Source organism: Drosophila persimilis, unplaced genomic scaffold (genome assembly GCF_003286085.1).
Source record: "Drosophila persimilis strain 14011-0111.01,24,50 unplaced genomic scaffold, DperRS2 tig00000124-arrow-pilon, whole genome shotgun sequence".
Taxonomy (NCBI): domain Eukaryota; kingdom Metazoa; phylum Arthropoda; class Insecta; order Diptera; family Drosophilidae; genus Drosophila; species Drosophila persimilis.
This window is the reverse complement of record NW_020825294.1, coordinates 7,306,639-7,334,502: the sequence shown is the minus strand read 5'-3', so window position 1 is coordinate 7,334,502 and position 27,864 is coordinate 7,306,639. Positions and strand designations below refer to the sequence as shown.

The 27,864-nt window shown below is 42.3% G+C and overlaps 5 protein-coding genes across 5 annotated transcripts in view; 4 read left to right on the top strand and 1 right to left on the bottom strand.

Moving 5' to 3' along the window:
- Positions 1–27,864, bottom strand: part of LOC113565384 — a 107,995-nt gene that overhangs the window by 60,590 nt on the left and 19,541 nt on the right. The window lies entirely within an intron of this gene.
- Positions 2,864–4,133, top strand: LOC6596319. Its single transcript, XM_026987180.1, has 2 exons — positions 2,864–3,343; positions 3,402–4,133. The coding sequence occupies exons 1-2, from the start codon at positions 3,148–3,150 to the stop codon at positions 3,599–3,601; spliced, it is 396 nt and encodes a 131-aa protein (XP_026842981.1). The 5' UTR covers positions 2,864–3,147; the 3' UTR covers positions 3,602–4,133.
- On the top strand, positions 8,066–9,189 carry LOC113565381. The gene is made up of 2 exons (XM_026987174.1): positions 8,066–8,395; positions 8,454–9,189. The coding sequence occupies exons 1-2, from the start codon at positions 8,197–8,199 to the stop codon at positions 8,825–8,827; spliced, it is 573 nt and encodes a 190-aa protein (XP_026842975.1). The 5' UTR covers positions 8,066–8,196; the 3' UTR covers positions 8,828–9,189.
- Positions 13,122–14,395, top strand: LOC6596317. Its single transcript, XM_026987177.1, has 2 exons — positions 13,122–13,601; positions 13,660–14,395. The coding sequence occupies exons 1-2, from the start codon at positions 13,406–13,408 to the stop codon at positions 14,031–14,033; spliced, it is 570 nt and encodes a 189-aa protein (XP_026842978.1). The 5' UTR covers positions 13,122–13,405; the 3' UTR covers positions 14,034–14,395.
- On the top strand, positions 18,902–20,182 carry LOC6596294. Its single transcript, XM_026987176.1, has 2 exons — positions 18,902–19,381; positions 19,440–20,182. The coding sequence occupies exons 1-2, from the start codon at positions 19,186–19,188 to the stop codon at positions 19,811–19,813; spliced, it is 570 nt and encodes a 189-aa protein (XP_026842977.1). The 5' UTR covers positions 18,902–19,185; the 3' UTR covers positions 19,814–20,182.

Below are 27,864 nucleotides of genomic sequence, written 5' to 3'. Positions count from 1 at the left end.
ATAATGGATTTTTAATTGAATTAGGGGTCCCGACACAAAACATTTGTCGTACCAAAACAATAAAAGATTCATGTCGAATGGTCAATAAAATGTGCAAACAATAAAGTTTATCACTTGAATATTTTTTATGGAATAAGTAATTAAATTGAAATGGTTTGAAATCCGATTTTTTTTAGAAATGGTGCTCTTCTGGTAACGGCCCCTCTTCTAGATGTTTATGGTCAGGTCCAGGTATGTTGCTTTGCCTGCTCCAGAGGCTGAAGTATCTGAAGTATCATTGTTTACTCATCCTTTAAACATTTGTGGTATTTGCGATGCAAGCCGTTGTCTTTCCGGGCCAGTGAGCAAAATCCCATTTGCCAAATAAATCTTCTAGAGTGCGACCCTTCCAACAAATTTCCATCACTCAATTACACGGCTTCGCTATCATATCCCAATGGGACCAGAATGTGACAAAAAAAAGCCAGTTACAAGCCACAAACTAAGACTGTATTTTCGTCCTCAAAAAGAGTAAATGGGTCTATTAAATAGATGTGTGCAACGCCCAGAAGGAAACGTTTCCGACTCCATAAAGAATATATATTCTTGATCAGCATTAACAGTCGAGTCGATAGAGCCATTTCTGTCCGTCTTGTTTGACGCCTTGTTCTCAGAGCTAAAAGAGCTAGAATAAAGAATCCCTACTCCTTCGTTATCGCACTGATCATTTTCTATCTCTCTGTCTCTGGCTGAGATGAGCCATACTGACTGAGTATCGTTGTATACAAATTTTACCTCTGTCGTCGCTGCATATATCTGAAAAACAGATCCCCGCGAACAGCTGCTTGATCTTGAGCTTGATCTTGGTGGATTCCTGAACTTGGGGCTGTCGATTGTTTAAACTTTATCGCTGTAGCCAAGCAAATTGTTTAGCTTTGCTTTGGTGCCACATACAATTAATAAACGCCAGAGGCTAGAGTAGATTTTGGCCCGTGGTCAAAGTATTTTGTATCGTATTTTATTATCTCTTTGTTACAATTGAGGAAGCGAGAGCTGTGCTAGTTTATGAGTGAAAAGTGCCTTACTGTTTCCTGGTCATGCTTTAAGAGGTCCACGCCTTGCTCACTTCTCATCTTGTAATAAGATTAGCTTTCGTCAGTTGTTTGTCCATTTTGCTCGGCCATTTGGTTTTCCTTTAAATTTTCGTTTCCGCTCGGAGCACTTGAATGTCGTCGCCTCATATCACCGCCATGGAAATGTCATTTCCGTCACGCCAAAGCGCCTGGAAGCAGCCCAGCGTCGAACCGTCTTTGTCGTCGTCGATGTCCAACATTGTCCTCGGCGCTTCCGCGTCACTTGCAGAGTTTCTCTGGTTTTTTCTTCTGTACACCAGTTGCTTCATAAAAGCTGCTATCGACTGCTTTTTTTTCCTTCTGATTTTTTAATGTTGATAATCAATATTTATTAACCCCATTTTAATGGAATTCCCTGACTCATTTGGAGAGTAAACTGAAGTCACATTTGTATCCTTCTGGATTTTCTTTACAATGCGCTAATTAAGTTTCCATTTACTGCTTTTCGTTTCCTTATCCTTCCACCTGTAATTTTCTCGCTAATTGCACTTTCCGTTTTATTTTTGTGTGAAATCGAGTTTGAGTGAGGCTTAAATGAGTTTTTAGTTCACAAAAACTGTGTAAAAGTCAATAGAGCGATTTGGAGGGTATTTAAACCGATATATTTATTTATTTATTTATATTCTCTTAGATTGTTTTCGAGTTTGAGAGTGTCCATTTGGTGGGAACAATATACTTGTTTATTAAATATTATGAAAACTTTCCTCAATCGAAAAGAGAAAACAAATTGAATGGTCATGGCTTTTCCATTTCAAGCGTCTGGGGTCTTATTTTCCTGGTAATTGCATCTGAAATGCGCATACGTTTTTGCAGAGTCACCTCATGACATCATACAACAAAAAATTTAAATGGCGGATGTCAGAGGCGGCATAACAGCTGGATTTTGTAAAATCTTCAATCGATTGGTTGTGACCTCACAATAGTTTTGTCAGATCTGTAAAAAATATCGTATCGGTCAGATTGTGGCGCTCTTCTTCGTTTATTTTTTATTAACTTATTTATTTCAGGTCTTTTCTCTCTTCTTGTCGATCGTCAAAATCATCCTCAGACTTATCGCAGTATCATATCGCAGAATAATATCGCATAAAACTTATCGCAGAATAATATCGCATAAAACTTATCGCAGAATAATATCGGGATCGGTTAGGGTTAATATCGGTAAGGGCTAATATGGGGTTGGTTAGGGTTAATATGTGTTGCCTTACAAGATATATATTTTTTGGAAAAATACACAGGCCGAAATATTTTTCGTTATATGTAAACGTACATATCAAAAGTATCAATTTTGAATAGTTTGATCTTTTTCGAGCTCTGGAGAATCTTAAAATCTTAAACATCGATAGGCAAAAACTGTGTCAATATCGATTGTGAAAAGCTGCAACCAGTCCTCGGCTATCTGTCTCGGCCCTTGAAAAATTTAGAGTTCGTATCGTTTGCTCCATTTCGCATAAAGACACGCCCGAGAACTCTGTTGTGTGGACTCCCCAAAGGGGGACTCCCAATGGGGGCCCCTCAAGGCGATCAAATTGAGTCTCGAGTCCGTAGCCGCAAAGGCATCGATAGAGCCGTCGGGCAGCGGGGAGCTGCTCCCAAAATTGCAAGTCACTCGCGACGGAACCGTCCACAAAATTCAAGCAACTAAACGGAAAATACTATACAATAAGCGCCGCAACATTCTACGGCAAGTGCTGGAGCAATTAATTGATTTTTGAGTTTATTTGTAATTGAAAATCGTTTTCCGATCAGGCTCCGTCGGCTGCAGCAATTTTCCCTCTAAAGCTGGTACCGGTTCAGACGGCCAGACAGATGCCGCCCGTGAAGGAGGAAGAGCTAAAGTCGTTTGCGGTTGACTTTGATAACAAGGATGAAGCGCCTGCTGTGGGGCCTTTAGCACCCCTAATGCGGTGTCGCTCGGCGACGCCACCACCGCTGGCCAGCAGCCAAAGCAGATGCCCAATCTTGTTGATGCCGATCGCCAGTCGTGCGGGCGGCACAGGAGCCACCAAATCGAGCTGTAGGGTCGCTTTAGAAGGAGATGGACACCCAGCTGAAGGCGGAAATATTGCCGGACAGTCCGGAGCAGGCTCTGGTGAAGGAGATGAAGCGAGTTGAGCTTCAGTTGCAGAATCTGGACAGAAAGACCCTGAAGAACAAGAACGAGAATGTTGCGCAACATCAACCTGCCTCACCAAGATGGAGCAGAATAACACCAACATTCAAATGCTTCACTCGTAAGTCAGCGCTCGACAAGGTCCCCGTTCAAGTCTAAGCTCATGATTATTTTTTCAGAGCCTTGGGTCTCCGCCAAGCGCCCCGGCGCTGTCGTAACTGCTTGCCGACGATCCATCCATGATCCGATCCGGGCAATCAGTCGTCGGTCGTTCAGAACGCCTTTATTCTTCTTGATCATTTATTTTTTATTCCAAAATATGTTTCTCAGCCATTTAGTGGATCCTTGCGCCCTTCCGTCACGTATTCATTCTGCATGAGTACTTTTGCTGCGAGTCCAATCACGATCGCAGTCACGGAAAAGCAAAAGATGATCTGCGGCTTTAAGCCTCATTCCTTTCTCTCCTTTGAGCTGGTCTCGTATTTCGTGGCGCAACTCGGGTATCAGCTAGATCCATATTCGGTTCTGGATCTATCCATATGGAGCTGATTCCCAAGCTACGCGACGAGATGCGAGAGGAGCTCAAAGTCAAGATAAAGGAAAGAGGAACAAAGCCACAAATCATCTAGTGCTTTTTCCTGGCTGGGATCGAGGCTGGATTCGCGGCGACAGTACTTTTTCAGAATCAGTACGTGACTGAAGTGGGTCTAGATTCCAAACCGAATTAAGATCTAGATCCAAAACCAAATATATGGATCTAGATCCATGTTCGCTTTTGGATCTAGATCCTCATTTAATCCCACCCACTGATTATTTTTTTGTTTCTTGTATTTGGAAATGTCATGCCTCTGCCATTTATGGGTCTAAAATGTTTTAGTGCTGAATAAAGGTCTGCCTGGTACAAAAAGAGCTCGCCCGAAAAAATCAATTGTTTTGTGACAATGTTTATCCTCCAGAGGGGGACAGGTCTTAGGCACATCCCCTGCCATATCTCTCCCCCAACGTGGGCCCAAGTAACCAGGAATGGAGTTTTTGGCCGGCTGACAGCGAATGGACTAGGTTAAGTAAAGTAGTGGGCATTGGTATGGTATGTCGATGCCGTTGCGTTTACTCAGGATCGCGGTCAACGGTGGAGTCAGTCCAGAAGCATCTTTAAACCATTTCAGTATCCATGTGAAGATCTTTTCGGACTCGGTTGGCCCCTAGACTGCAGTACACAGTTCTGGCCGTGGTAGTGATCGCGCGTACGTACACTGTTGTGCCTGCTGGGTACTGTAGATCCGCACTGAGGCTGATGACTGGCCAGGAAATCCACCATCCGTTGCCATCCGTGGGAAACTGCACCAGACAGAGCAGGTCTGCGCTGTACAGACTCTGGATCCCATGTTAAGTTGGTTCTGCAGATTGCAGTGGACGGATGGAAGTACACACCCCAGTTCGAAGATCAACAAGGCATTGTGCGCAGACAAGACATGAAATTGCTTCCTGGGAGTTGCTAAAAACTTAATATATAATTTAGGTTCGAATATGCAACAGATTTTAGTCTGCTCAACAGCACCCCATGTCGGTCAATCCCCTTAGTTTCTAACGAAATAAAACAGTTGTCAGATGAGCTTTCAACGAGCTGTCAATGCAGCTGTCGGGTTGGAGGAATGTCCTGGAACAAGGCATGATTCTATGTGGCTTCTAATTCTGAATCTCTATATATATTTCCCTGTTTATTTTTGAACGTTCTGCCTAGAGTCCCACACAGTGTGGGAGAACGAGAAGTATACCCCGTCCTGGGTAAATATGGAAATCCTGCATCGCAGTAGTGAAATATTTCGCCCATCCGCAAACGTTTACTCTGGAGCATAATAGATGCCTAAAAATTCTATTTTGGTTAGTCTTGCGATTTCCCTCTTTTTGGAACATACAAAAATATTTATAAAGAAGCTTGGATGGGAATCAAATGCGACATAATGGTATTTGCATAATGGATTTTGAATTGAATTAGGGGTCCCGACACAAAACATTTGTCGTACCAAAACAATAAAAGATTCATGTCGAATGGTCAATAAAATGTGCAAACAATAAAGTTTATCACTTGAATATTTTTTATGGAATAAGTAATTAAATTGAAATGGTTTGAAATCCGATTTTTTTTAGAAATGGTGCTCTTCTGGTAACGGCCCCTCTTCTAGATGTTTATGGTCAGGTCCAGGTATGTTGCTTTGCCTGCTCCAGAGGCTGAAGTATCTGAAGTATCATTGTTTACTCATCCTTTAAACATTTGTGGTATTTGCGATGCAAGCCGTTGTCTTTCCGGGCCAGTGAGCAAAATCCCATTTGCCAAATAAATCTTCTAGAGTGCGACCCTTCCAACAAATTTCCATCACTCAATTACACGGCTTCGCTATCATATCCCAATGGGACCAGAATGTGACAAAAAAAAGCCAGTTACAAGCCACAAACTAAGACTGTATTTTCGTCCTCAAAAAGAGTAAATGGGTCTATTAAATAGATGTGTGCAACGCCCAGAAGGAAACGTTTCCGACTCCATAAAGAATATATATTCTTGATCAGCATTAACAGTCGAGTCGATAGAGCCATTTCTGTCCGTCTTGTTTGACGCCTTGTTCTCAGAGCTAAAAGAGCTAGAATAAAGAATCCCTACTCCTTCGTTATCGCACTGATCATTTTCTATCTCTCTGTCTCTGGCTGAGATGAGCCATACTGACTGAGTATCGTTGTATACAAATTTTACCTCTGTCGTCGCTGCATATATCTGAAAAACAGATCCCCGCGAACAGCTGCTTGATCTTGAGCTTGATCTTGGTGGATTCCTGAACTTGGGGCTGTCGATTGTTTAAACTTTATCGCTGTAGCCAAGCAAATTGTTTAGCTTTGCTTTGGTGCCACATACAATTAATAAACGCCAGAGGCTAGAGTAGATTTTGGCCCGTGGTCAAAGTATTTTGTATCGTATTTTATTATCTCTTTGTTACAATTGAGGAAGCGAGAGCTGTGCTAGTTTATGAGTGAAAAGTGCCTTACTGTTTCCTGGTCATGCTTTAAGAGGTCCACGCCTTGCTCACTTCTCATCTTGTAATAAGATTAGCTTTCGTCAGTTGTTTGTCCATTTTGCTCGGCCATTTGGTTTTCCTTTAAATTTTCGTTTCCGCTCGGAGCACTTGAATGTCGTCGCCTCATATCACCGCCATGGAAATGTCATTTCCGTCACGCCAAAGCGCCTGGAAGCAGCCCAGCGTCGAACCGTCTTTGTCGTCGTCGATGTCCAACATTGTCCTCGGCGCTTCCGCGTCACTTGCAGAGTTTCTCTGGTTTTTTCTTCTGTACACCAGTTGCTTCATAAAAGCTGCTATCGACTGCTTTTTTTTCCTTCTGATTTTTTAATGTTGATAATCAATATTTATTAACCCCATTTTAATGGAATTCCCTGACTCATTTGGAGAGTAAACTGAAGTCACATTTGTATCCTTCTGGATTTTCTTTACAATGCGCTAATTAAGTTTCCATTTACTGCTTTTCGTTTCCTTATCCTTCCACCTGTAATTACCGCAATTTTCTCCCTAATTGCACTTTCCGTTTTATTTTTGTGTGAAATCGAGTTTGAGTGAGACTTAAACGAGTTTTTAATTCACACAAAATGTGTAAAAGTCAATAGAGCGATTTGGAGGGTATTTAAACCGATATATTTATTTTTTTATTTATATTCTCTTAGAATGTTTTCGAGTTTGAGAGTGTCCATTTGGTGGGGAAAATATGCTTGTTTATTAAATATTATGAAAACTTTCCTCAATCGAAAAGAAAAACAAATTGAATGGTCATAGCTTTTCCATTTCAAGCGTCTGGGGTCTTATTTTCCTGGTAATTGCATCTGAAATGCGCATACGTTTTTGCAGAGTCACCTCATGACATCATACAACAAAAAATTTAAATGGCGGATTTCAGAGGCGGACTAACATCCGGATTTGTTGTAATCTTCTATCGATTGGTTGTGACTTCATAATAGTTTTGTCTGATCTGTAAAAAATATCGTATCAGTCAGATTGTGGCGCTCTTCTTCGTTTATTTTTTATTAACTTATTTATTTCACGTCTTTTCTCTCTTTTTGTCGATCGTCCAAATCATCCTCAGACTTATCGCAGAATAATATCGCATAAAACTTATCGCAGTATAATATCGCAGAATAATGTCGCATAAAACTTATCGCAGTATAATATCGGTATCGGTTAGGGTTAATATCGGTAAGGGCTAATATGGGGTTGGTTAGGGTTAATACGTGTTGCCTTACAAGATATATATTTTTTGGAAAAATACACAGGCCGAAATATTTTTCGTTATATGTAAACGTACATATCAAAAATATCAATTTTGAATAGTTTGATCTTTTTCGAGCTCTGGAGAATCTTAAAATCTTAAACATCGATAGGCAAAAACTGTGTCAATATCGATTGTGAAAAGCTGCAACCAGTCCTCGGCTATCTGTCTCGGCCCTTGAAAAATTTAGAGTTCGTATCGTTTGCTCCATTTCGCATAAAGACACGCCCGAGAACTCTGTTGTGTGGACTCCCCAAAGGGGGACTCCCAATGGGGGCCCCTCAAGGCGATCAAATTGAGTCTCGAGTCCGTAGCCGCAAAGGCATCGATAGAGCCGTCGGGCAGCGGGGAGCTGCTTCCAAAATTGCAAGTCACTCGCGACGGAACCGTCCACAAAATTCAAGCCACTAAACGGAAAATACTATACAATAAGCGCCGCAACATTCTACGGCAAGTGCTGGAACAATTAATTGATATTTGAGTTTATTTGTAATTGAAAATCGTTTTCCGATCAGGCTCAGTCGGCTGCGGCGACGCCACCACCGCTGGCCAGCAGCCAAAGCAGATGCCCAATCTTGATGATGCCGATCGCCAGTCGTGCGGGCGGCACAGGAGCCACCAAATCGAGCTGTAGGGTCGCTCTAGAAGGAGATGGACACCCAGCTGAAGGCGGAAATATTGCCGGACAGTCCGGAGCAGAAGGCTCTGGTCAAGGAGATGAAGCGAGTTGAGCTTCAGTTGCAGAATCTGGACAGAAAGACCCTGAAGAACAAGAACGAGAATGTTGCGCAACATCAACCTGCCTCACCAAGATGGAGCAGAATAACACCAACATTCAAATGCTTCACTCGTAAGTCAGCGCTCGACAAGGTCCCCGTTCAAGTCTAAGCTCATGATTATTTTTTCAGAGCCTTGGGTCTCCGCCAAGCGCCCCGGCGCTGTCGTAACTGCTTGCCGAGGATCCATCCATGATCCGATTCGGGCAATCAGTCGTCGGGCGTTCAGAACGCCTTTATTCTTCATTCTTGATCATTTATTTTTTATTCCAAAATATGTTTTTCAGCCATTTAGTGGATCCTTGCGCCCTTCCGTCACGTATTCATTCTGCATGAGTACTTTTGCTGCGAGTCCAGTCACGATCGCAGTCACGGAAAAGCAAAAGATGATCTGCGGCTTTAAGCCTCATTCCTTTCTCTCCTTTGAGCTGGTCTCGTATTTCGTGGCGCAACTCGGGTATCAGCTAGATCCATATTCGGTTCTGGATCAATCCATATGGAGCTGATTCCCAAGCTACGCGACGAGATGCGAGAGGAGCTCAAAGTCAAGATAAAGGAAAGAGGAACAAAGCCACAAATCATCTAGTGCTTTTTCCTGGCTGGGATCGAGGCTGGATTCGCGGCGACAGTACTTTTTCAGAATCAGTACGTGACTGAAGTGGGTCTAGATTCCAAACCGAATTAAGATCTAGATCCAAAACCAAATATATGGATCTAGATCCATGTTCGCTTTTGGATCTAGATCCTCATTTAATCCCACCCACTGATTATTTTTTTGTTTCTTGTATTTGGAAATGTCATGCCTCTGCCATTTATGGGTCTAAAATGTTTTAGTGCTGAATAAAGGTCTGCCTGGTACAAAAAGAGCTCGCCCGAAAAAATCAATTGTTTTGTGACAATGTTTATCCTCCAGAGGGGGACAGGTCTTAGGCACATCCCCTGCCATATCTCTCCCCCAACGTGGGCCCAAGTAACCAGGAATGGAGTTTTTGGCCGGCTGACAGCGAATGGACTAGGTTAAGTAAAGTAGTGGGCATTGGTATGGTATGTCGATGCCGTTGCGTTTACTCAGGATCGCGGTCAACGGTGGAGTCAGTCCAGAAGCATCTTTAAACCATTTCAGTATCCATGTGAAGATCTTTTCGGACTCGGTTGGCCCCTAGACTGCAGTACACAGTTCTGGCCGTGGTAGTGATCGCGCGTACGTACACTGTTGTGCCTGCTGGGTACTGTAGATCCGCACTGAGGCTGATGACTGGCCAGGAAATCCACCATCCGTTGCCATCCGTGGGAAACTGCACCAGACAGAGCAGGTCTGCGCTGTACAGACTCTGGATCCCATGTTAAGTTGGTTCTGCAGATTGCAGTGGACGGATGGAAGTACACACCCCAGTTCGAAGATCAACAAGGCATTGTGCGCAGACAAGACATGAAATTGCTTCCTGGGAGTTGCTAAAAACTTAATATATAATTTAGGTTCGAATATGCAACAGATTTTAGTCTGCTCAACAGCACCCCATGTCGGTCAATCCCCTTAGTTTCTAACGAAATAAAACAGTTGTCAGATGAGCTTTCAACGAGCTGTCAATGCAGCTGTCGGGTTGGAGGAATGTCCTGGAACAAGGCATGATTCTATGTGGCTTCTAATTCTGAATCTCTATATATATTTCCCTGTTTATTTTTGAACGTTCTGCCTAGAGTCCCACACAGTGTGGGAGAACGAGAAGTATACCCCGTCCTGGGTAAATATGGAAATCCTGCATCGCAGTAGTGAAATATTTCGCCCATCCGCAAACGTTTACTCTGGAGCATAATAGATGCCTAAAAATTCTATTTTGGTTAGTCTTGCGATTTCCCTCTTTTTGGAACATACAAAAATATTTATAAAGAAGCTTGGATGGGAATCAAATGCGACATAATGGTATTTGCATAATGGATTTTGAATTGAATTAGGGGTCCCGACACAAAACATTTGTCGTACCAAAACAATAAAAGATTCATGTCGAATGGTCAATAAAATGTGCAAACAATAAAGTTTATCACTTGAATATTTTTTATGGAATAAGTAATTAAATTGAAATGGTTTGAAATCCGATTTTTTTTAGAAATGGTGCTCTTCTGGTAACGGCCCCTCTTCTAGATGTTTATGGTCAGGTCCAGGTATGTTGCTTTGCCTGCTCCAGAGGCTGAAGTATCTGAAGTATCATTGTTTACTCATCCTTTAAACATTTGTGGTATTTGCGATGCAAGCCGTTGTCTTTCCGGGCCAGTGAGCAAAATCCCATTTGCCAAATAAATCTTCTAGAGTGCGACCCTTCCAACAAATTTCCATCACTCAATTACACGGCTTCGCTATCATATCCCAATGGGACCAGAATGTGACAAAAAAAAGCCAGTTACAAGCCACAAACTAAGACTGTATTTTCGTCCTCAAAAAGAGTAAATGGGTCTATTAAATAGATGTGTGCAACGCCCAGAAGGAAACGTTTCCGACTCCATAAAGAATATATATTCTTGATCAGCATTAACAGTCGAGTCGATAGAGCCATTTCTGTCCGTCTTGTTTGACGCCTTGTTCTCAGAGCTAAAAGAGCTAGAATAAAGAATCCCTACTCCTTCGTTATCGCACTGATCATTTTCTATCTCTCTGTCTCTGGCTGAGATGAGCCATACTGACTGAGTATCGTTGTATACAAATTTTACCTCTGTCGTCGCTGCATATATCTGAAAAACAGATCCCCGCGAACAGCTGCTTGATCTTGAGCTTGATCTTGGTGGATTCCTGAACTTGGGGCTGTCGATTGTTTAAACTTTATCGCTGTAGCCAAGCAAATTGTTTAGCTTTGCTTTGGTGCCACATACAATTAATAAACGCCAGAGGCTAGAGTAGATTTTGGCCCGTGGTCAAAGTATTTTGTATCGTATTTTATTATCTCTTTGTTACAATTGAGGAAGCGAGAGCTGTGCTAGTTTATGAGTGAAAAGTACCTTACTGTTTCCTGGTCATGCTTTAAGAGGTCCACGCCTTGCTCACTTCTCATCTTGTAATAAGATTAGCTTTCGTCAGTTGTTTGTCCATTTTGCTCGGCCATTTGGTTTTCCTTTAAATTTTCGTTTCCGCTCGGAGCACTTGAATGTCGTCGCCTCATATCACCGCCATGGAAATGTCATTTCCGTCACGCCAAAGCGCCTGGAAGCAGCCCAGCGTCGAACCGTCTTTGTCGTCGTCGATGTCCAACATTGTCCTCGGCGCTTCCGCGTCACTTGCAGAGTTTCTCTGGTTTTTTCTTCTGTACACCAGTTGCTTCATAAAAGCTGCTATCGACTGCTTTTTTTTCCTTCTGATTTTTTAATGTTGATAATCAATATTTATTAACCCCATTTTAATGGAATTCCCTGACTCATTTGGAGAGTAAACTGAAGTCACATTTGTATCCTTCTGGATTTTCTTTACAATGCGCTAATTAAGTTTCCATTTACTGCTTTTCGTTTCCTTATGCTTCCACCTGTAATTACCGCAATTTTCTCCCTAATTGCACTTTCCGTTTTATTTTTGTGTGAAATCGAGTTTGAGTGAGACTTAAACGAGTTTTTAATTCACACAAAATGTGTAAAAGTCAATAGAGCGATTTGGAGGGTATTTAAACCGATATATTTATTTTTTTATTTATATTCTCTTAGAATGTTTTCGAGTTTGAGAGTGTCCATTTGGTGGGGAAAATATGCTTGTTTATTAAATATTATGAAAACTTTCCTCAATCGAAAAGAAAAACAAATTGAATGGTCATAGCTTTTCCATTTCAAGCGTCTGGGGTCTTATTTTCCTGGTAATTGCATCTGAAATGCGCATACGTTTTTGCAGAGTCACCTCATGACATCATACAACAAAAAATTTAAATGGCGGATTTCAGAGGCGGACTAACATCCGGATTTGTTGTAATCTTCTATCGATTGGTTGTGACTTCATAATAGTTTTGTCTGATCTGTAAAAAATATCGTATCAGTCAGATTGTGGCGCTCTTCTTCGTTTATTTTTTATTAACTTATTTATTTCACGTCTTTTCTCTCTTTTTGTCGATCGTCCAAATCATCCTCAGACTTATCGCAGAATAATATCGCATAAAACTTATCGCAGTATAATATCGCAGAATAATGTCGCATAAAACTTATCGCAGTATAATATCGGTATCGGTTAGGGTTAATATCGGTAAGGGCTAATATGGGGTTGGTTAGGGTTAATACGTGTTGCCTTACAAGATATATATTTTTTGGAAAAATACACAGGCCGAAATATTTTTCGTTATATGTAAACGTACATATCAAAAATATCAATTTTGAATAGTTTGATCTTTTTCGAGCTCTGGAGAATCTTAAAATCTTAAACATCGATAGGCAAAAACTGTGTCAATATCGATTGTGAAAAGCTGCAACCAGTCCTCGGCTATCTGTCTCGGCCCTTGAAAAATTTAGAGTTCGTATCGTTTGCTCCATTTCGCATAAAGACACGCCCGAGAACTCTGTTGTGTGGACTCCCCAAAGGGGGACTCCCAATGGGGGCCCCCCAAGGCGATCAAATTGAGTCTCGAGTCCGTGGCCGCAAAGGCATCGATAGAGCCGTCGGGCAGAGGGGAGCTGCTTCCAAAATTGCAAGTCACTCGCGACGGAGCCGTCCACAAAATTCAAGCAACTAAACGGAAAATACTATACAATAAGCGCCGCAACATTCTACGGCAAGTTCTGGAGCAATTAATTGATTTTTGAGTTTATTTGTAATTGAAAATCGTTTTCCGATCAGGCTCCGTCGGCTGCAGCAATTTTCCCTCTAAAGCTGGTACCGGTTCAGACGGCCAGACAGATGCCGCCCGTGAAGGAGGAAGAGCTAAAGTCGTTTGCGGTTGACTTTGATAACAAGGATGAAGCGCCTGCTGTGGGGCCTTTAGCACCCCTAATGCGGTGTCGCTCGGCGACGCCACCACCGCTGGCCAGCAGCCAAAGCAGATGCCCAATCTTGTTGATGCCGATCGCCAGTCGTGCGGGCGGCACAGGAGCCACCAAATCGAGCTGTAGGGTCGCTTTAGAAGGAGATGGACACCCAGCTGAAGGCGGAAATATTGCCGGACAGTCCGGAGCAGGCTCTGGTGAAGGAGATGAAGCGAGTTGAGCTTCAGTTGCAGAATCTGGACAGAAAGACCCTGAAGAACAAGAACGAGAATGTTGCGCAACATCAACCTGCCTCACCAAGATGGAGCAGAATAACACCAACATTCAAATGCTTCACTCGTAAGTCAGCGCTCGACAAGGTCCCCGTTCAAGTCTAAGCTCATGATTATTTTTTCAGAGCCTTGGGTCTCCGCCAAGCGCCGCGGCGCTGTCGTAACTGCTTGCCGAGGATCCATCCATGATCCGATTCGGGCAATCAGTCGTCGGGCGTTCAGAACGCCTTTATTCTTCATTCTTGATAATTTATTTTTTATTCCAAAATATGTTTCTCAGCCATTTAGTGGATCTTTGCGCCCTTCCGTCACGTATTCATTCTGCATGAGTACTTTTGCTGCGAGTCCAGTCACGATCGCAGTCACGGAAAAGCAAAAGATGATCTGCGGCTTTAAGCCTCATTCTTTTCTCTCCTTTGAGCTGGTCTCGTATTTCGTGGCGCAACTCGGGTATCAGCTAGATCCATATTCGGTTCTGGATCTATCCATATGGAGCTGATTCCCAAGCTACGCGACGAGATGCGAGAGGAGCTCAAAGTCAAGATAAAGGAAAGAGGAACAAAGCCACAAATCATCTAGTGCTTTTTCCTGGCTGGGATCGAGGCTGGATTCGCGGCGACAGTACTTTTTCAGAATCAGTACGTGACGGAAGTGGATCTAGATTCCAAACCGAATTAAGATCTAGATCCAAAACCAAATATATGGATCTAGATCCATGTTCGCTTTTGGATCTAGATCCTCATTTAATCCCACCCACTGATTATTTTTTTGTTTCTTGTATTTGGAAATGTCATGCCTCTGCCATTTATGGGTCTAAAATGTTTTAGTGCTGAATAAAGGTCTGCCTGGTACAAAAAGAGCTCGCCCGAAAAAATCAATTGTTTTGTGACAATGTTTATCCTCCAGAGGGGGACAGGTCTTAGGCACATCCCCTGCCATATCTCTCCCCCAACGTCGGCCCAAGTAACCAGGAATGGAGTTTTTGGCCGGCTGACAGCGAATGGACCAGGTTAAGTAAAGTAGTGGGCATTGGTATGGTATGTCGATGCCGTTGCGTTTACTCAGGATCGCGGTCAACGGTGGAGTCAGTCCAGAAGCATCTTTAAACCATTTCAGTATCCATGTGAAGATCTTTTCGGACTCGGTTGGCCCCTAGACTGCAGTACACAGTTCTGGCCGTGGTAGTGATCGCGCGTACGTACACTGTTGTGCCTGCTGGGTACTGTAGATCCGCACTGAGGCTGATGACTGGCCAGGAAATCCACCATCCGTTGCCATCCGTGGGGAACTGCAGCAGTCAGAGAAGGTCTGCGCTGTACAGACTCTGGATCCCATGTTAGGTTGGTTCTGCAGATTGCAGTGGACGGATGGAAGTACACACCCCAGTTCGAAGACCAACAAGGCATTATGCGCAGACAAGACATGAAATTGCTTCCTGGGAGTTACTAAAATCTGAATACATAATTTAGGTTCGAATATGCAACAGATTTTAGTCTGCTCAACAGCACCCCATGTCGGTCAATCCTCTTAGTTTCTAACGAAATAAAACAGTTGTCAGATGAGCTTTCAACGAGCTGTCAATGCAGCTGTCGGGTTGGAGGAATGTCCTGGAACAAGGCATGATTCTATGTGGCTTCTAATTCTGATTCTCTATATATATTTCCCTGTTTATTTTTGAACGTTCTGCCTAGAGTCCCACACAGTGTGGGAGAACGAGAAGTATACCCCGTCCTGGGTAAATATGGAAATCCTGCATCGCAGTAGTGAAATACTTCGCCCATCCGCAAACGTTTACTCTGCAGCATAATGGATGCCAAAAAATTCCATTTTGATTAGTCTTGCGGTTTCCCTCCTTTTGGCACATACATATAGTGACATATCCATAATTCCCCACATCCCATACACATTATGTTTATGTACAATTCATCCACCCCATCCACACAAGTAACAGGACCCCACTCAAGAATCAATAACTGTTTCTTCATATACTCCAAGCTAGGGCCCCCCATAATATAAACAATGGACCACATTGTTTCAGCAACATTAGAATCACGCCACTCTCGAGAAATCGATTCTTTAGAATCACGCCACTCATGAGGACCAATCAAAGCTAGACATAAAACCAAGGAGTATCACATTCCTAGCTCCGTCATGTAATGCAACACCGATCGCCAGCAGTGGATGCCTTTCATCAAAGCCGACGCATCCCCAAATATCGATCCAGGCACGTACGCCACCGACACGAAGATGCAGCCGAGGAAAGCAACGCCCGAAGCCAGAGTCGGGAGTTCCAAGAGAAGGGCTCATGGAAACTAGCCAGCAGCAGAGAGATCAGTTCCGTTTGAGACAAGCAGACCGAAAGTCAAGTCGGGGAATTCATTTAAATCTTGTGACATAAAGATATTTAAGTTGTAAAATAAAAGTCTTTGTTAAAAAACTTAAAATCGAGTTGCGGATATTTAACTATATATATATATTGATAAAGTAGCTTGGATGGATAATGGATTTTTAATTAAATTAGGGGTCCCGACACAAAACATTTGTCGTACCAAAACAATAAAAGATTCATGTCGAATGGTCAATAAAATGTGCAAACAATAAAGTTTATCACTTGAATATTTTTTATGGAATAAGTAATTAAATTGAAATGGTTTGAAATCCGATTTTTTTTAGAAATGGTGCTCTTCTGGTAACGGCCCCTCTTCTAGATGTTTATGGTCAGGTCCAGGTATGTTGCTTTGCCTGCTCCAGAGGCTGAAGTATCTGAAGTATCATTGTTTACTCATCCTTTAAACATTTGTGGTATTTGCGATGCAAGCCGTTGTCTTTCCGGGCCAGTGAGCAAAATCCCATTTGCCAAATAAATCTTCTAGAGTGCGACCCTTCCAACAAATTTCCATCACTCAATTACACGGCTTCGCTATCATATCCCAATGGGACCAGAATGTGACAAAAAAAAGCCAGTTACAAGCCACAAACTAAGACTGTATTTTCGTCCTCAAAAAGAGTAAATGGGTCTATTAAATAGATGTGTGCAACGCCCAGAAGGAAACGTTTCCGACTCCATAAAGAATATATATTCTTGATCAGCATTAACAGTCGAGTCGATAGAGCCATTTCTGTCCGTCTTGTTTGACGCCTTGTTCTCAGAGCTAAAAGAGCTAGAATAAAGAATCCCTACTCCTTCGTTATCGCACTGATCATTTTCTATCTCTCTGTCTCTGGCTGAGATGAGCCATACTGACTGAGTATCGTTGTATACAAATTTTACCTCTGTCGTCGCTGCATATATCTGAAAAACAGATCCCCGCGAACAGCTGCTTGATCTTGAGCTTGATCTTGGTGGATTCCTGAACTTGGGGCTGTCGATTGTTTAAACTTTATCGCTGTAGCCAAGCAAATTGTTTAGCTTTGCTTTGGTGCCACATACAATTAATAAACGACAGAGGCTAGAGTAGATTTTGGCCCGTGGTCAAAGTATTTTGTATCGTATTTTATTATCTCTTTGTTACAATTGAGGAAGCGAGAGCTGTGCTAGTTTATGAGTGAAAAGTGCCTTACTGTTTCCTGGTCATGCTTTAAGAGGTCCACGCCTTGCTCACTTCTCATCTTGTAATAAGATTAGCTTTCGTCAGTTGTTTGTCCATTTTGCTCGGCCATTTGGTTTTCCTTTAAATTTTCGTTTCCGCTCGGAGCACTTGCATGTCGTCGCCTCATATCACCGCCATGGAAATGTCATTTCCGTCACGCCAAAGCGCCTGGAAGCAGCCCAGCGTCGAACCGTCTTTGTCGTCGTCGATGTCCAACATTGTCCTCGGCGCTTCCGCGTCACTTGCAGAGTTTCTCTGGTTTTTTCTTCTGTACACCAGTTGCTTCATAAAAGCTGCTATCGACTGCTTTTTTTTCCTTCTGTTTTTTAATGTTGATAATCAGTATTTATTAACCCCATTTTAATGGAATTCCCTGACTCATTTGGAGAGTAAACTGAAGTCACATTTGTATCCTTCTGGATTTTCTTTACAATGCGCTAATTAAGTTTCCATTTACTGCTTTTCGTTTCCTTATGCTTCCACCTGTAATTACCGCAATTTTCTCCCTAATTGCACTTTCCGTTTTATTTTTGTGTGAAATCGAGTTTGAGTGAGACTTAAACGAGTTTTTAATTCACACAAAATGTGTAAAAGTCAATAGAGCGATTTGGAGGGTATTTAAACCGATATATTTATTTTTTTATTTATATTCTCTTAGAATGTTTTCGAGTTTGAGAGTGTCCATTTGGTGGGGAAAATATGCTTGTTTATTAAATATTATGAAAACTTTCCTCAATCGAAAAGAAAAACAAATTGAATGGTCATAGCTTTTCCATTTCAAGCGTCTGGGGTCTTATTTTCCTGGTAATTGCATCTGAAATGCGCATACTTTTTTGCAGAGTCACCTCATGACGTCATACAACAAAAAATTTAAATGGCGGATTTCAGAGGCGGACTAACATCCGGATTTGTTGTAATCTTCTATCGATTGGTTGTGACTTCATAATAGTTTTGTCTGATCTGTAAAAAATATCGTATCAGTCAGATTGTGGCGCTCTTCTTCGTTTATTTTTTATTAACTTATTTATTTCACGTCTTTTCTCTCTTTTTGTCGATCGTCCAAATCATCCTCAGACTTATCGCAGAATAATATCGCATAAAACTTATCGCAGTATAATATCGCAGAATAATGTCGCATAAAACTTATCGCAGTATAATATCGGTATCGGTTAGGGTTAATATCGGTAAGGGCTAATATGGGGTTGGTTAGGGTTAATACGTGTTGCCTTACAAGATATATATTTTTTGGAAAAATACACAGGCCGAAATATTTTTCGTTATATGTAAACGTACATATCAAAAATATCAATTTTGAATAGTTTGATCTTTTTCGAGCTCTGGAGAATCTTAAAATCTTAAACATCGATAGGCAAAAACTGTGTCAATATCGATTGTGAAAAGCTGCAACCAGTCCTCGGCTATCTGTCTCGGCCCTTGAAAAATTTAGAGTTCGTATCGTTTGCTCCATTTCGCATAAAGACACGCCCGAGAACTCTGTTGTGTGGACTCCCCAAAGGGGGACTCCCAATGGGGGCCCCCCAAGGCGATCAAATTGAGTCTCGAGTCCGTGGCCGCAAAGGCATCGATAGAGCCGTCGGGCAGAGGGGAGCTGCTTCCAAAATTGCAAGTCACTCGCGACGGAGCCGTCCACAAAATTCAAGCAACTAAACGGAAAATACTATACAATAAGCGCCGCAACATTCTACGGCAAGTTCTGGAGCAATTAATTGATTTTTGAGTTTATTTGTAATTGAAAATCGTTTTCCGATCAGGCTCCGTCGGCTGCAGCAATTTTCCCTCTAAAGCTGGTACCGGTTCAGACGGCCAGACAGATGCCGCCCGTGAAGGAGGAAGAGCTAAAGTCGTTTGCGGTTGACTTTGATAACAAGGATGAAGCGCCTGCTGTGGGGCCTTTAGCACCCCTAATGCGGTGTCGCTCGGCGACGCCACCACCGCTGGCCAGCAGCCAAAGCAGATGCCCAATCTTGTTGATGCCGATCGCCAGTCGTGCGGGCGGCACAGGAGCCACCAAATCGAGCTGTAGGGTCGCTTTAGAAGGAGATGGACACCCAGCTGAAGGCGGAAATATTGCCGGACAGTCCGGAGCAGGCTCTGGTGAAGGAGATGAAGCGAGTTGAGCTTCAGTTGCAGAATCTGGACAGAAAGACCCTGAAGAACAAGAACGAGAATGTTGCGCAACATCAACCTGCCTCACCAAGATGGAGCAGAATAACACCAACATTCAAATGCTTCACTCGTAAGTCAGCGCTCGACAAGGTCCCCGTTCAAGTCTAAGCTCATGATTATTTTTTCAGAGCCTTGGGTCTCCGCCAAGCGCCGCGGCGCTGTCGTAACTGCTTGCCGAGGATCCATCCATGATCCGATTCGGGCAATCAGTCGTCGGGCGTTCAGAACGCCTTTATTCTTCATTCTTGATAATTTATTTTTTATTCCAAAATATGTTTCTCAGCCATTTAGTGGATCCTTGCGCCCTTCCGTCACGTATTCATTCTGCATGAGTACTTTTGCTGCGAGTCCAGTCACGATCGCAGTCACGGAAAAGCAAAAGATGATCTGCGGCTTTAAGCCTCATTCCTTTCTCTCCTTTGAGCTGGTCTCGTATTTCGTGGCGCAACTCGGGTATCAGCTAGATCCATATTCGGTTCTGGATCTATCCATATGGAGCTGATTCCCAAGCTACGCGACGAGATGCGAGAGGAGCTCAAAGTCAAGATAAAGGAAAGAGGAACAAAGCCACAAATCATCTAGTGCTTTTTCCTGGCTGGGATCGAGGCTGGATTCGCGGCGACAGTACTTTTTCAGAATCAGTACGTGACTGAAGTGGGTCTAGATTCCAAACCGAATTAAGATCTAGATCCAAAACCAAATATATGGATCTAGATCCATGTTCGCTTTTGGATCAAGATCCTGATTTAATCCCACCCACTGATTATTTTTTTGTTTCTTGTTTCTTGTATTTGGAAATGTCATGCCTCTGCCATTTATGGGTCTAAAATGTTTTAGTGCTGAATAAAGGTCTGCCTGGTACAAAAAGAGCTCGCCCGAAAAAATCAATTGTTTTGTGACAATGTTTATCCTCCAGAGGGGGACAGGTCTTAGGCACATCCCCTGCCATATCTCTCCCCCAACGTCGGCCCAAGTAACCAGGAATGGAGTTTTTGGCCGGCTGACAGCGAATGGACCAGGTTAAGTAAAGTAGTGGGCATTGGTATGGTATGTCGATGCCGTTGCGTTTACTCAGGATCGCGGTCAACGGTGGAGTCAGTCCAGAAGCATCTTTAAACCATTTCAGTATCCATGTGAAGATCTTTTCGGACTCGGTTGGCCCCTAGACTGCAGTACACAGTTCTGGCCGTGGTAGTGATCGCGCGTACGTACACTGTTGTGCCTGCTGGGTACTGTAGATCCGCACTGAGGCTGATGACTGGCCAGGAAATCCACCATCCGTTGCCATCCGTGGGGAACTGCAGCAGTCAGAGAAGGTCTGCGCTGTACAGACTCTGGATCCCATGTTAGGTTGGTTCTGCAGATTGCAGTGGACGGATGGAAGTACACACCCCAGTTCGAAGACCAACAAGGCATTATGCGCAGACAAGACATGAAATTGCTTCCTGGGAGTTACTAAAATCTGAATACATAATTTAGGTTCGAATATGCAACAGATTTTAGTCTGCTCAACAGCACCCCATGTCGGTCAATCCTCTTAGTTTCTAACGAAATAAAACAGTTGTCAGATGAGCTTTCAACGAGCTGTCAATGCAGCTGTCGGGTTGGAGGAATGTCCTGGAACAAGGCATGATTCTATGTGGCTTCTAATTCTGATTCTCTATATATATTTCCCTGTTTATTTTTGAACGTTCTGCCTAGAGTCCCACACAGTGTGGGAGAACGAGAAGTATACCCCGTCCTGGGTAAATATGGAAATCCTGCATCGCAGTAGTGAAATACTTCGCCCATCCGCAAACGTTTACTCTGCAGCATAATGGATGCCAAAAAATTCTATTTTGGTTAGTTTTGCGGTTTCTCTTTGTTGGCACATACATAAATATTTATGAAGGAGCTTAGATGGGAATCAAATGCGACACAATTGTATTTGCATAATGGATTTTTTATTGAATTAGGTGTGCTGGCACAAAACATTTGTCGCATAAGTACCCTAAATGTCTATACACCTTTTCCGGAAAATTTTCCATGCCGTGCAGCAGCCGCTCGGTGTGCGCTTTCCATCGTCACAAAACCCATCATATAAATTAGAAAATTTCAACTGCTCGGCCATCAATCAGCAGCGAGTATTTCTTAGTTCCAAGTCTTAGTTTTCCCTTTGGGTGGGAAACTTTTATAATTAGCTTCGGGGGCGACCAAGATGTGTAATTTTCCTCAGATTTGATGTGAAGAGTGCCAAGATCTAATGAAATCAGAGTAAGCGCAGAGCTCTCTAATCAAGCATATACATTTAGGATAAACTTTCCTGACTTTCTGATATAAAATGTTGCAACTGGAACTTTCGTTGCAAGTTTCGTTGGACTGCCAATGAGCCCTGGCCTCTGCTAATCATTCCTTTGAAGTGGCTTTCTAAATGAAATCAGTCAGGAGACCTGGCTGCCACACAAAACGAAGCAGCCTCCCAATCCTTTGCCCCAGCAGAGTGCCGCAGATACCTCATACATATTGAAATAAGTTAACGACTGGCAACTAGTGTCCATATGTGATTAGTAATTCAGTTTGATTGATTCCTTTTCACGCTTTAAATGCTTTCAGCAGCCGGAAACAGGAAACTCCAGAGAGTCTATCCTCGTCGCAATTAATCTCGGAATTTTACAGTAAAATGTTTTACTTCTGGCAGGAAATTGGAATACATTATCGCCATCAATGCAGCGACTCCCCTGAGGCGTGGGAGTACGTGGACTTGGTTTTAATTTTCCCCTTAAATGGTATCCATATTCCTTGGGATACTAGACTGTGGCTGAAATGCATTCATTTTCATAGGAAGCATAAGAGAGGAGCCACAGCAACTCCTCTTTTTCATCCACAATGCCGGAAATTAATTTCCCTTGGAATGGAAATTAAATCAAAACAAGTCAATAATAAGTTGGCAAGACATTCACAGATTTAGGAGCAAATCTCCGCCACACAGCGGTTCTTGTTCTTTGCAGGCGGAAAATTATATGGGATTGATCCTAGAGTTCAGAGTTAGCCTTTGAAATAAACCACAAAATCCAGCACAAACACACCACGCTAAAATATTGTTTTATGGGAATCACCATTTTTTTCTGAAGTTTTAGTTTTCTAGCGATTGTTGAAATTACAGTTACTCTGGCGAATATTTGCGAATTACAAGAGAAATTGTTCACAGATTTTAAGCTCTAATATAATTTTGTTTCATTTTTATACATAAGCAGCTTAAAAATATTATTATCTTTTTAATTATGGTCAACATTTATTTCATTCAGGCATCACTTATGCATTTTGGACTGTAGGGAGTTTTTTTGGGAGAAAATTGGAGCTGCTTGAAATTTTTGTCCAGCATAGAAAAGAAAAAAGGAAAAGCTCTGAGAGAGCTGGCATTCCTTTAGTTGTCCAGTAATGAAACCACGTTGAAAGAGTAACCGGCAACAGCCACACTGGCAGCATCTACTAATTGACTATGTCCTGTGGGGTTTAAAATGCGAATTAGTTCACTGCACAGAAAAATTCTAATTGCATTGCTCATACGACTCGCTTGACAGACGCGCTCCCCTCCTGATTGAATGTGCAGATTGCAGTCATTTGTCATAACGTTACAGACTTTAAAAAAGACTTACGATTAGAATAAATTTTAGTTGAAGGTTCAGCAGGGGGTGCATGACTAAAATTATATTTCTTTCTGCAAGAATGAGTTCCTTTTGCTCCTTTTGCCAGAGAGAAATGCACGTCTTCGCCATAATTGATTGAAGCTGCAAGCAAAGCGAATAATCTTTTCCATTTCTGACTCATCGGCAACTCAATTGTCAGACGTTAATGCGATCGCCATTTGCTCATATTTATTTATTGCATACTCGGACATTAATATTTGATTATACTTTTAATGCTGTACCATGCCAGAGTTGATAAACCGCTATGTGCAGAGGGAAATTTCCAATCAAACATGAGTTTAATACCCATCATCATTAATATCTTTGGCCCCCATCAGACTTATGATTGAGTTGTTAAATTGGGCAGTAAATTAGCTGGAGCTAAAAAAGATTCTTGTTAGGGTGAACATTGTCGTTGAACTTGTTATTCTTTATTGAAACTTCTAAGAGATGGTCCTGCACTTATAGGGCCTGCACTTTTATTCCATCTCTGAAGAAATTCAGACATAAATTCCGACCAGCTGCGCTCGAGGAGGACACAAGCACAAGTCCCTCTTCAGCCCATACCCAAAACCCATAACAGACCATTACACTGCGAAAGCTGTTTGCCGTCCGCATTGCGGTTCCCAGACCTGTTTGTACAATTGCATTATACACTAGATAATATTTATTACATTTTTGTTTACCTCCGCCACACAGGTGTGAAGTTTAATAAATTTTAATGCCGCCTTTTGCCTACTGTGCGGGATTTATTCGCTCTTTAAGAATTTATGCGGCCATAATAATTTACTACAATAGAAAGTATTTGAACAAAAGCTTTTCAGATAAGATGTTATCATTGTGGCAGCTTCAAAGCCTTATCTGCTTAGCCCTCAATAGCCTGGAAATTGATCCACTTGGACTCTATCCATTGCCGTCGACAACGTGGCGTATGTGCAACGTCATGCATCCTGCTGTTTGCTGTTTGCCACACATCTATACACTTATTAAAATATTTCCAGGCTGCTATTGCACCACATATTCTCCACCTAATGATGTAGAAATGTAAAACAGCTGTGTCCGTGATCCCCAAGTCAAACGGTTTCCAACCCATTTCCCATCTCATGTGGAGTCCAGTAGTGAGAAATTGCCTAGGGATTTTGTTATTCTGCGTGACGAAAGAGTAATTTTTTACATCTCAAACGTGATTGGAAATCGAAAACTGTATAATATGTATCCATGCTGACATAAAACTATCATTGCCTGACCAGGGATATACATAGAGACCCGGCCAAAGGCTACCCTGAAGAGATGCTCAAAGCATCCTCTAACAGCATGGATAATATTTCAATTGTTTTCATTCATGGAAATGAAAAGCAACCAATGTAACAATATACGTAAAGTTTTCCCCTATAGATACATATATATTTATTTATATTTACTGTTTAAGACATCCTTTGACGCCGTTGCTCAATTTTCAATTATTTTGTCTGCGCGGATTTCTCCGACGCATTTCTCTGGCTGCGCTACCACAATCCAGATTGATTGTAAAGATTTTTTGGCATTGCTTTTGCACCTCCTGGCAGTATGCGAAAATTGCAACTCGCTCACGTGAAATCCCTCTCCCGGTAGGGCAGCATCTCCTGTCAAAACTTGTGCAGTCATGCAAGGAATTTCACTGAAAGTGGAAGCGCCTTTCTCCAGAAAGCAGCTGAGTACCAAAACTTTTCACTGGAACTTTCGTGCACAGCAGGGTTGCCGAAGTCTCAGACCGGAAGCTTCTTCAAGTACTGCATCCCGCTGTTTATCTGCCAATAAATTTCGAAAAAAGGTCTTCCATACCTGTGCTCAACAACTAATAAAAAATTTGAATTTAACTTATTATAAGGTAGACGAAACGACCTTTTTGGGCATTTTAAAGCGTACCGCTGCTACTGCAGAAAGTCCCCCATGTAAATTATAGCCAATAATGCGAGAACAAGGAAACATTCAGGACTGTGATTGATTTCCGCCCTGCTCGTTGAGCTTTTGAAAGGAAAGCAAAAATAATGCCAATATATGCGTTCACTTTGGCAAATCAAATTACAACAAATGGGCTTAAGTCTATACACATATAAAAGAAAAATGGAATCCCATATGTGTATGCTAGATTTCGTATTCTCTGACAAATTTGACAACAAATAGATGAAGGTAAGTAAAAGCTTAAGGCATCTTCTGTGTTGCAGACATCTGCTTCCAAACGCTGTCTGTCTATAAGTATGATCAATCTGTTTGCTCTTTATGTATTTTAATAATTCAATGAATTTTTCAAGCCTACTAAAATACCGAATAAACCTTCCTTATTTGCTCCCCTATTCAACTGGCGTGAACTTTCGTGGCCTGAATAATTATTTAAATTATCATTTTCCATTTTTCTCCTCCCGTCAGCTGCAACTCTTTGGATTAGTGTTTCTCCGCGTTCATTAACCAAATGAACGTCTTATACCAGCTGCTGCGTGGATATAATAAATTAGAAAACTTCATTATGTCCATCTTCCCGGAAAATTTTTTCTGCCCTTGCCCTTTAAGCGCGGACAGAGTCTTCAAATAAAATGACGCCTCATGGACCGGAAAGAATGAATAATGAATGCATTCCAAGTGAAGCTCAAATAGAACACTATCTGAATGGATGCGTCCTGGACGGGCACTGGGATGGCGAATGGAGGCCAAAGTAAATGAGTGAACAGTTGACTGATTCCATAGTAGATGAAACACGTAGCACATAGGCCGTGGCCTTTTTAAATCGCATTCAGAAACTGTTGATGCAAAAAATGAGATAATCCAGTAAGATGGACCAATTTAAGAGGTACTATTAAAGGGGCCACAATATTATCTGAAGGGGTTAAGAAGTTTTAAGTTCTAATAGAATTTACCACCAGCCTAACAACGCCCACCACGTTAGGTTGCCAAAAGTGTTTGACATCTTTTTGCACTCCTCCTAAAGTGCTCATACGCAGTGTGGGCCAATAAGTGGGGCGCCTCCTCACATTTCTGACACTTTCATTAGCGACGACTCGATTCTGGCAAGTTAGAAAATCTCCAGCGGGGGACCAAAGGGGTTCTGGCAAATTTTCCCCAGTCATTGTAGGTAGAGAATGGCATGGATTACTAGAGATGTGCATCCGTCCTGAATTTTTCACTTAATACAGAAAATATAAAATCTCAATTCGCTGGCATGAAATGTACCAATCCTAACTCGGCGGCAGTTGGTTCCAGGCTTCTGGTCTGTGCAATTAATGCATCTCAGCTCACAGAAGGACGCTACCTCAACATGTCCGTGTCAATGCTTCGGGCCCTGGGATAAATCTCTTCGCACGTTCTATCTAGACAGGACCGACTCCATCAGCGACTGCACAGCACCGTACCAGAGTACCCATCCACGAGCAAAAGTTAAAAACTTTGCAGCAACAGTTCCATGCGTTCCATTAGCATGCAAATTTGAAAATTTATCAGGTGGTGGTCAGCGGTCTCACCGAGGGTCCCAGTTCTAGTCCAGGTCCTCGTCCTGGTTCTATTTTGCGGCAGTACCGCAGCTGGTAAAAGCTTTACTGACTGCCAGAGCTCGCATGACGAAGTTTTTCGCACAAATTATACACAGATAGGAATCGAGGAGAGCTGGCAAAATCTCCAGAAGGAGATGTTAGCAACTGCCTTGGTTGGACGGGTTGGTAACGGCACCATATGCTCTGGGAATACAATATATTTATCGCCATGACCTCAAAAATATGTTAAAGTGTAAAGTCGTCCATGGCACATGGCTCTGTAAATAGTTGACTTCTTTTGGTAGGGGATATATGAGAAATTCACAATTAAAATTGTACAAATGGGGTTGGCTTCCTCCTTACTTTGAAACCATTTTATTAGCTCTACTTTCCACAAACAAACTCAGTTAGTCCTTCTCCCTGAAGAGTCCACAGGCGAACAGCACCGAAACCAAAGAAATATTTCCTTGGCCAATCTTGGCCAAAAGAGTCGAACAAACCAAACCAAACAAAACCAAAACCAAAACCCAGAAAGCGGTTGGGTTTTTGCTTTTTTGGCAGAGATTTCTCTGGTCTGGGATTTGTTGGTGTTTCTTTTGCTTTTCAGGTTTGTTCGCAGTCTGGTGTGGCATTTCCAGTTGGAAAATTTCAAAGAAAATTACAGTTTGGTTATTTTCTGTCGAAATGAAATAGCTGCAAGGCAATTATTGTTTGACTGCCAATGAAAAAAAGTACATTGAACCCTTCAATCAATTGAATATTTCCAGGAGCTAATCTGTCAGATCAAATCCTTATAGCCAATTATTTATCATTGTTCGCTTTTTGCACTGCCACGAGCTATTTGAGGTGAACAAATCGAATTAATTATCGCCTTATCAGATATATCCGATGAACACGTGAGCCGCATGGAAATCGGTAACAGAAAAACAACCAATTGACCTTATTGACCTCCATATTTTAATTTAAAATTATCACAGTTCAATTATGGAGTTAATATATTAACTATCAGCAACCAACTTTTTCTCCATCTTTTTCGTCTCTTCTCTCATGGGCGTCACACGTGACGTATGCGCATTTCGGATACAGGTAGCAATTTCATGTCTTGGCACGCTGCTGCGAACAATGTCTTGTTGTTCTTCGAACTGGGGTGTGTACTTTCATCCGTCCACTGCAATCTGCAGAACCAACCTAACATATCCAGAGTCTGTACAGCGCAGACCTGCTCTGTCTGTTGCAGTTCCCCACGGATGGCAACGGATGGTGGATTTCCTGGCCAGTCATCAGCCTCCGTGCGGATCTACAGTACCCAGCAGGCACAACAGTGTACGTACGCGCAATCACTACCACGGCCAGAACTGTGTACCGCAGTCTAGGGGCCAACCGAGTCC

Bases quoted from the DNA above. Each gene is read 5' to 3' on its own strand.
- LOC6596319 (XM_026987180.1), top strand. From the start codon at position 3,148: ATGGACACCCAGCTGAAGGCGGAAATATTGCCGGACAGTCCGGAGCAG. The intron at 3,344-3,401 runs GTAAGTCAGCGC...TTATTTTTTCAG, and splicing joins AACATTCAAATGCTTCACTC to AGCCTTGGGTCTCCGCCAAG.
- LOC113565381 (XM_026987174.1), top strand. From the start codon at position 8,197: ATGGACACCCAGCTGAAGGCGGAAATATTGCCGGACAGTCCGGAGCAG. The intron at 8,396-8,453 runs GTAAGTCAGCGC...TTATTTTTTCAG, and splicing joins AACATTCAAATGCTTCACTC to AGCCTTGGGTCTCCGCCAAG.
- LOC6596317 (XM_026987177.1), top strand. From the start codon at position 13,406: ATGGACACCCAGCTGAAGGCGGAAATATTGCCGGACAGTCCGGAGCAG. The intron at 13,602-13,659 runs GTAAGTCAGCGC...TTATTTTTTCAG, and splicing joins AACATTCAAATGCTTCACTC to AGCCTTGGGTCTCCGCCAAG.
- LOC6596294 (XM_026987176.1), top strand. From the start codon at position 19,186: ATGGACACCCAGCTGAAGGCGGAAATATTGCCGGACAGTCCGGAGCAG. The intron at 19,382-19,439 runs GTAAGTCAGCGC...TTATTTTTTCAG, and splicing joins AACATTCAAATGCTTCACTC to AGCCTTGGGTCTCCGCCAAG.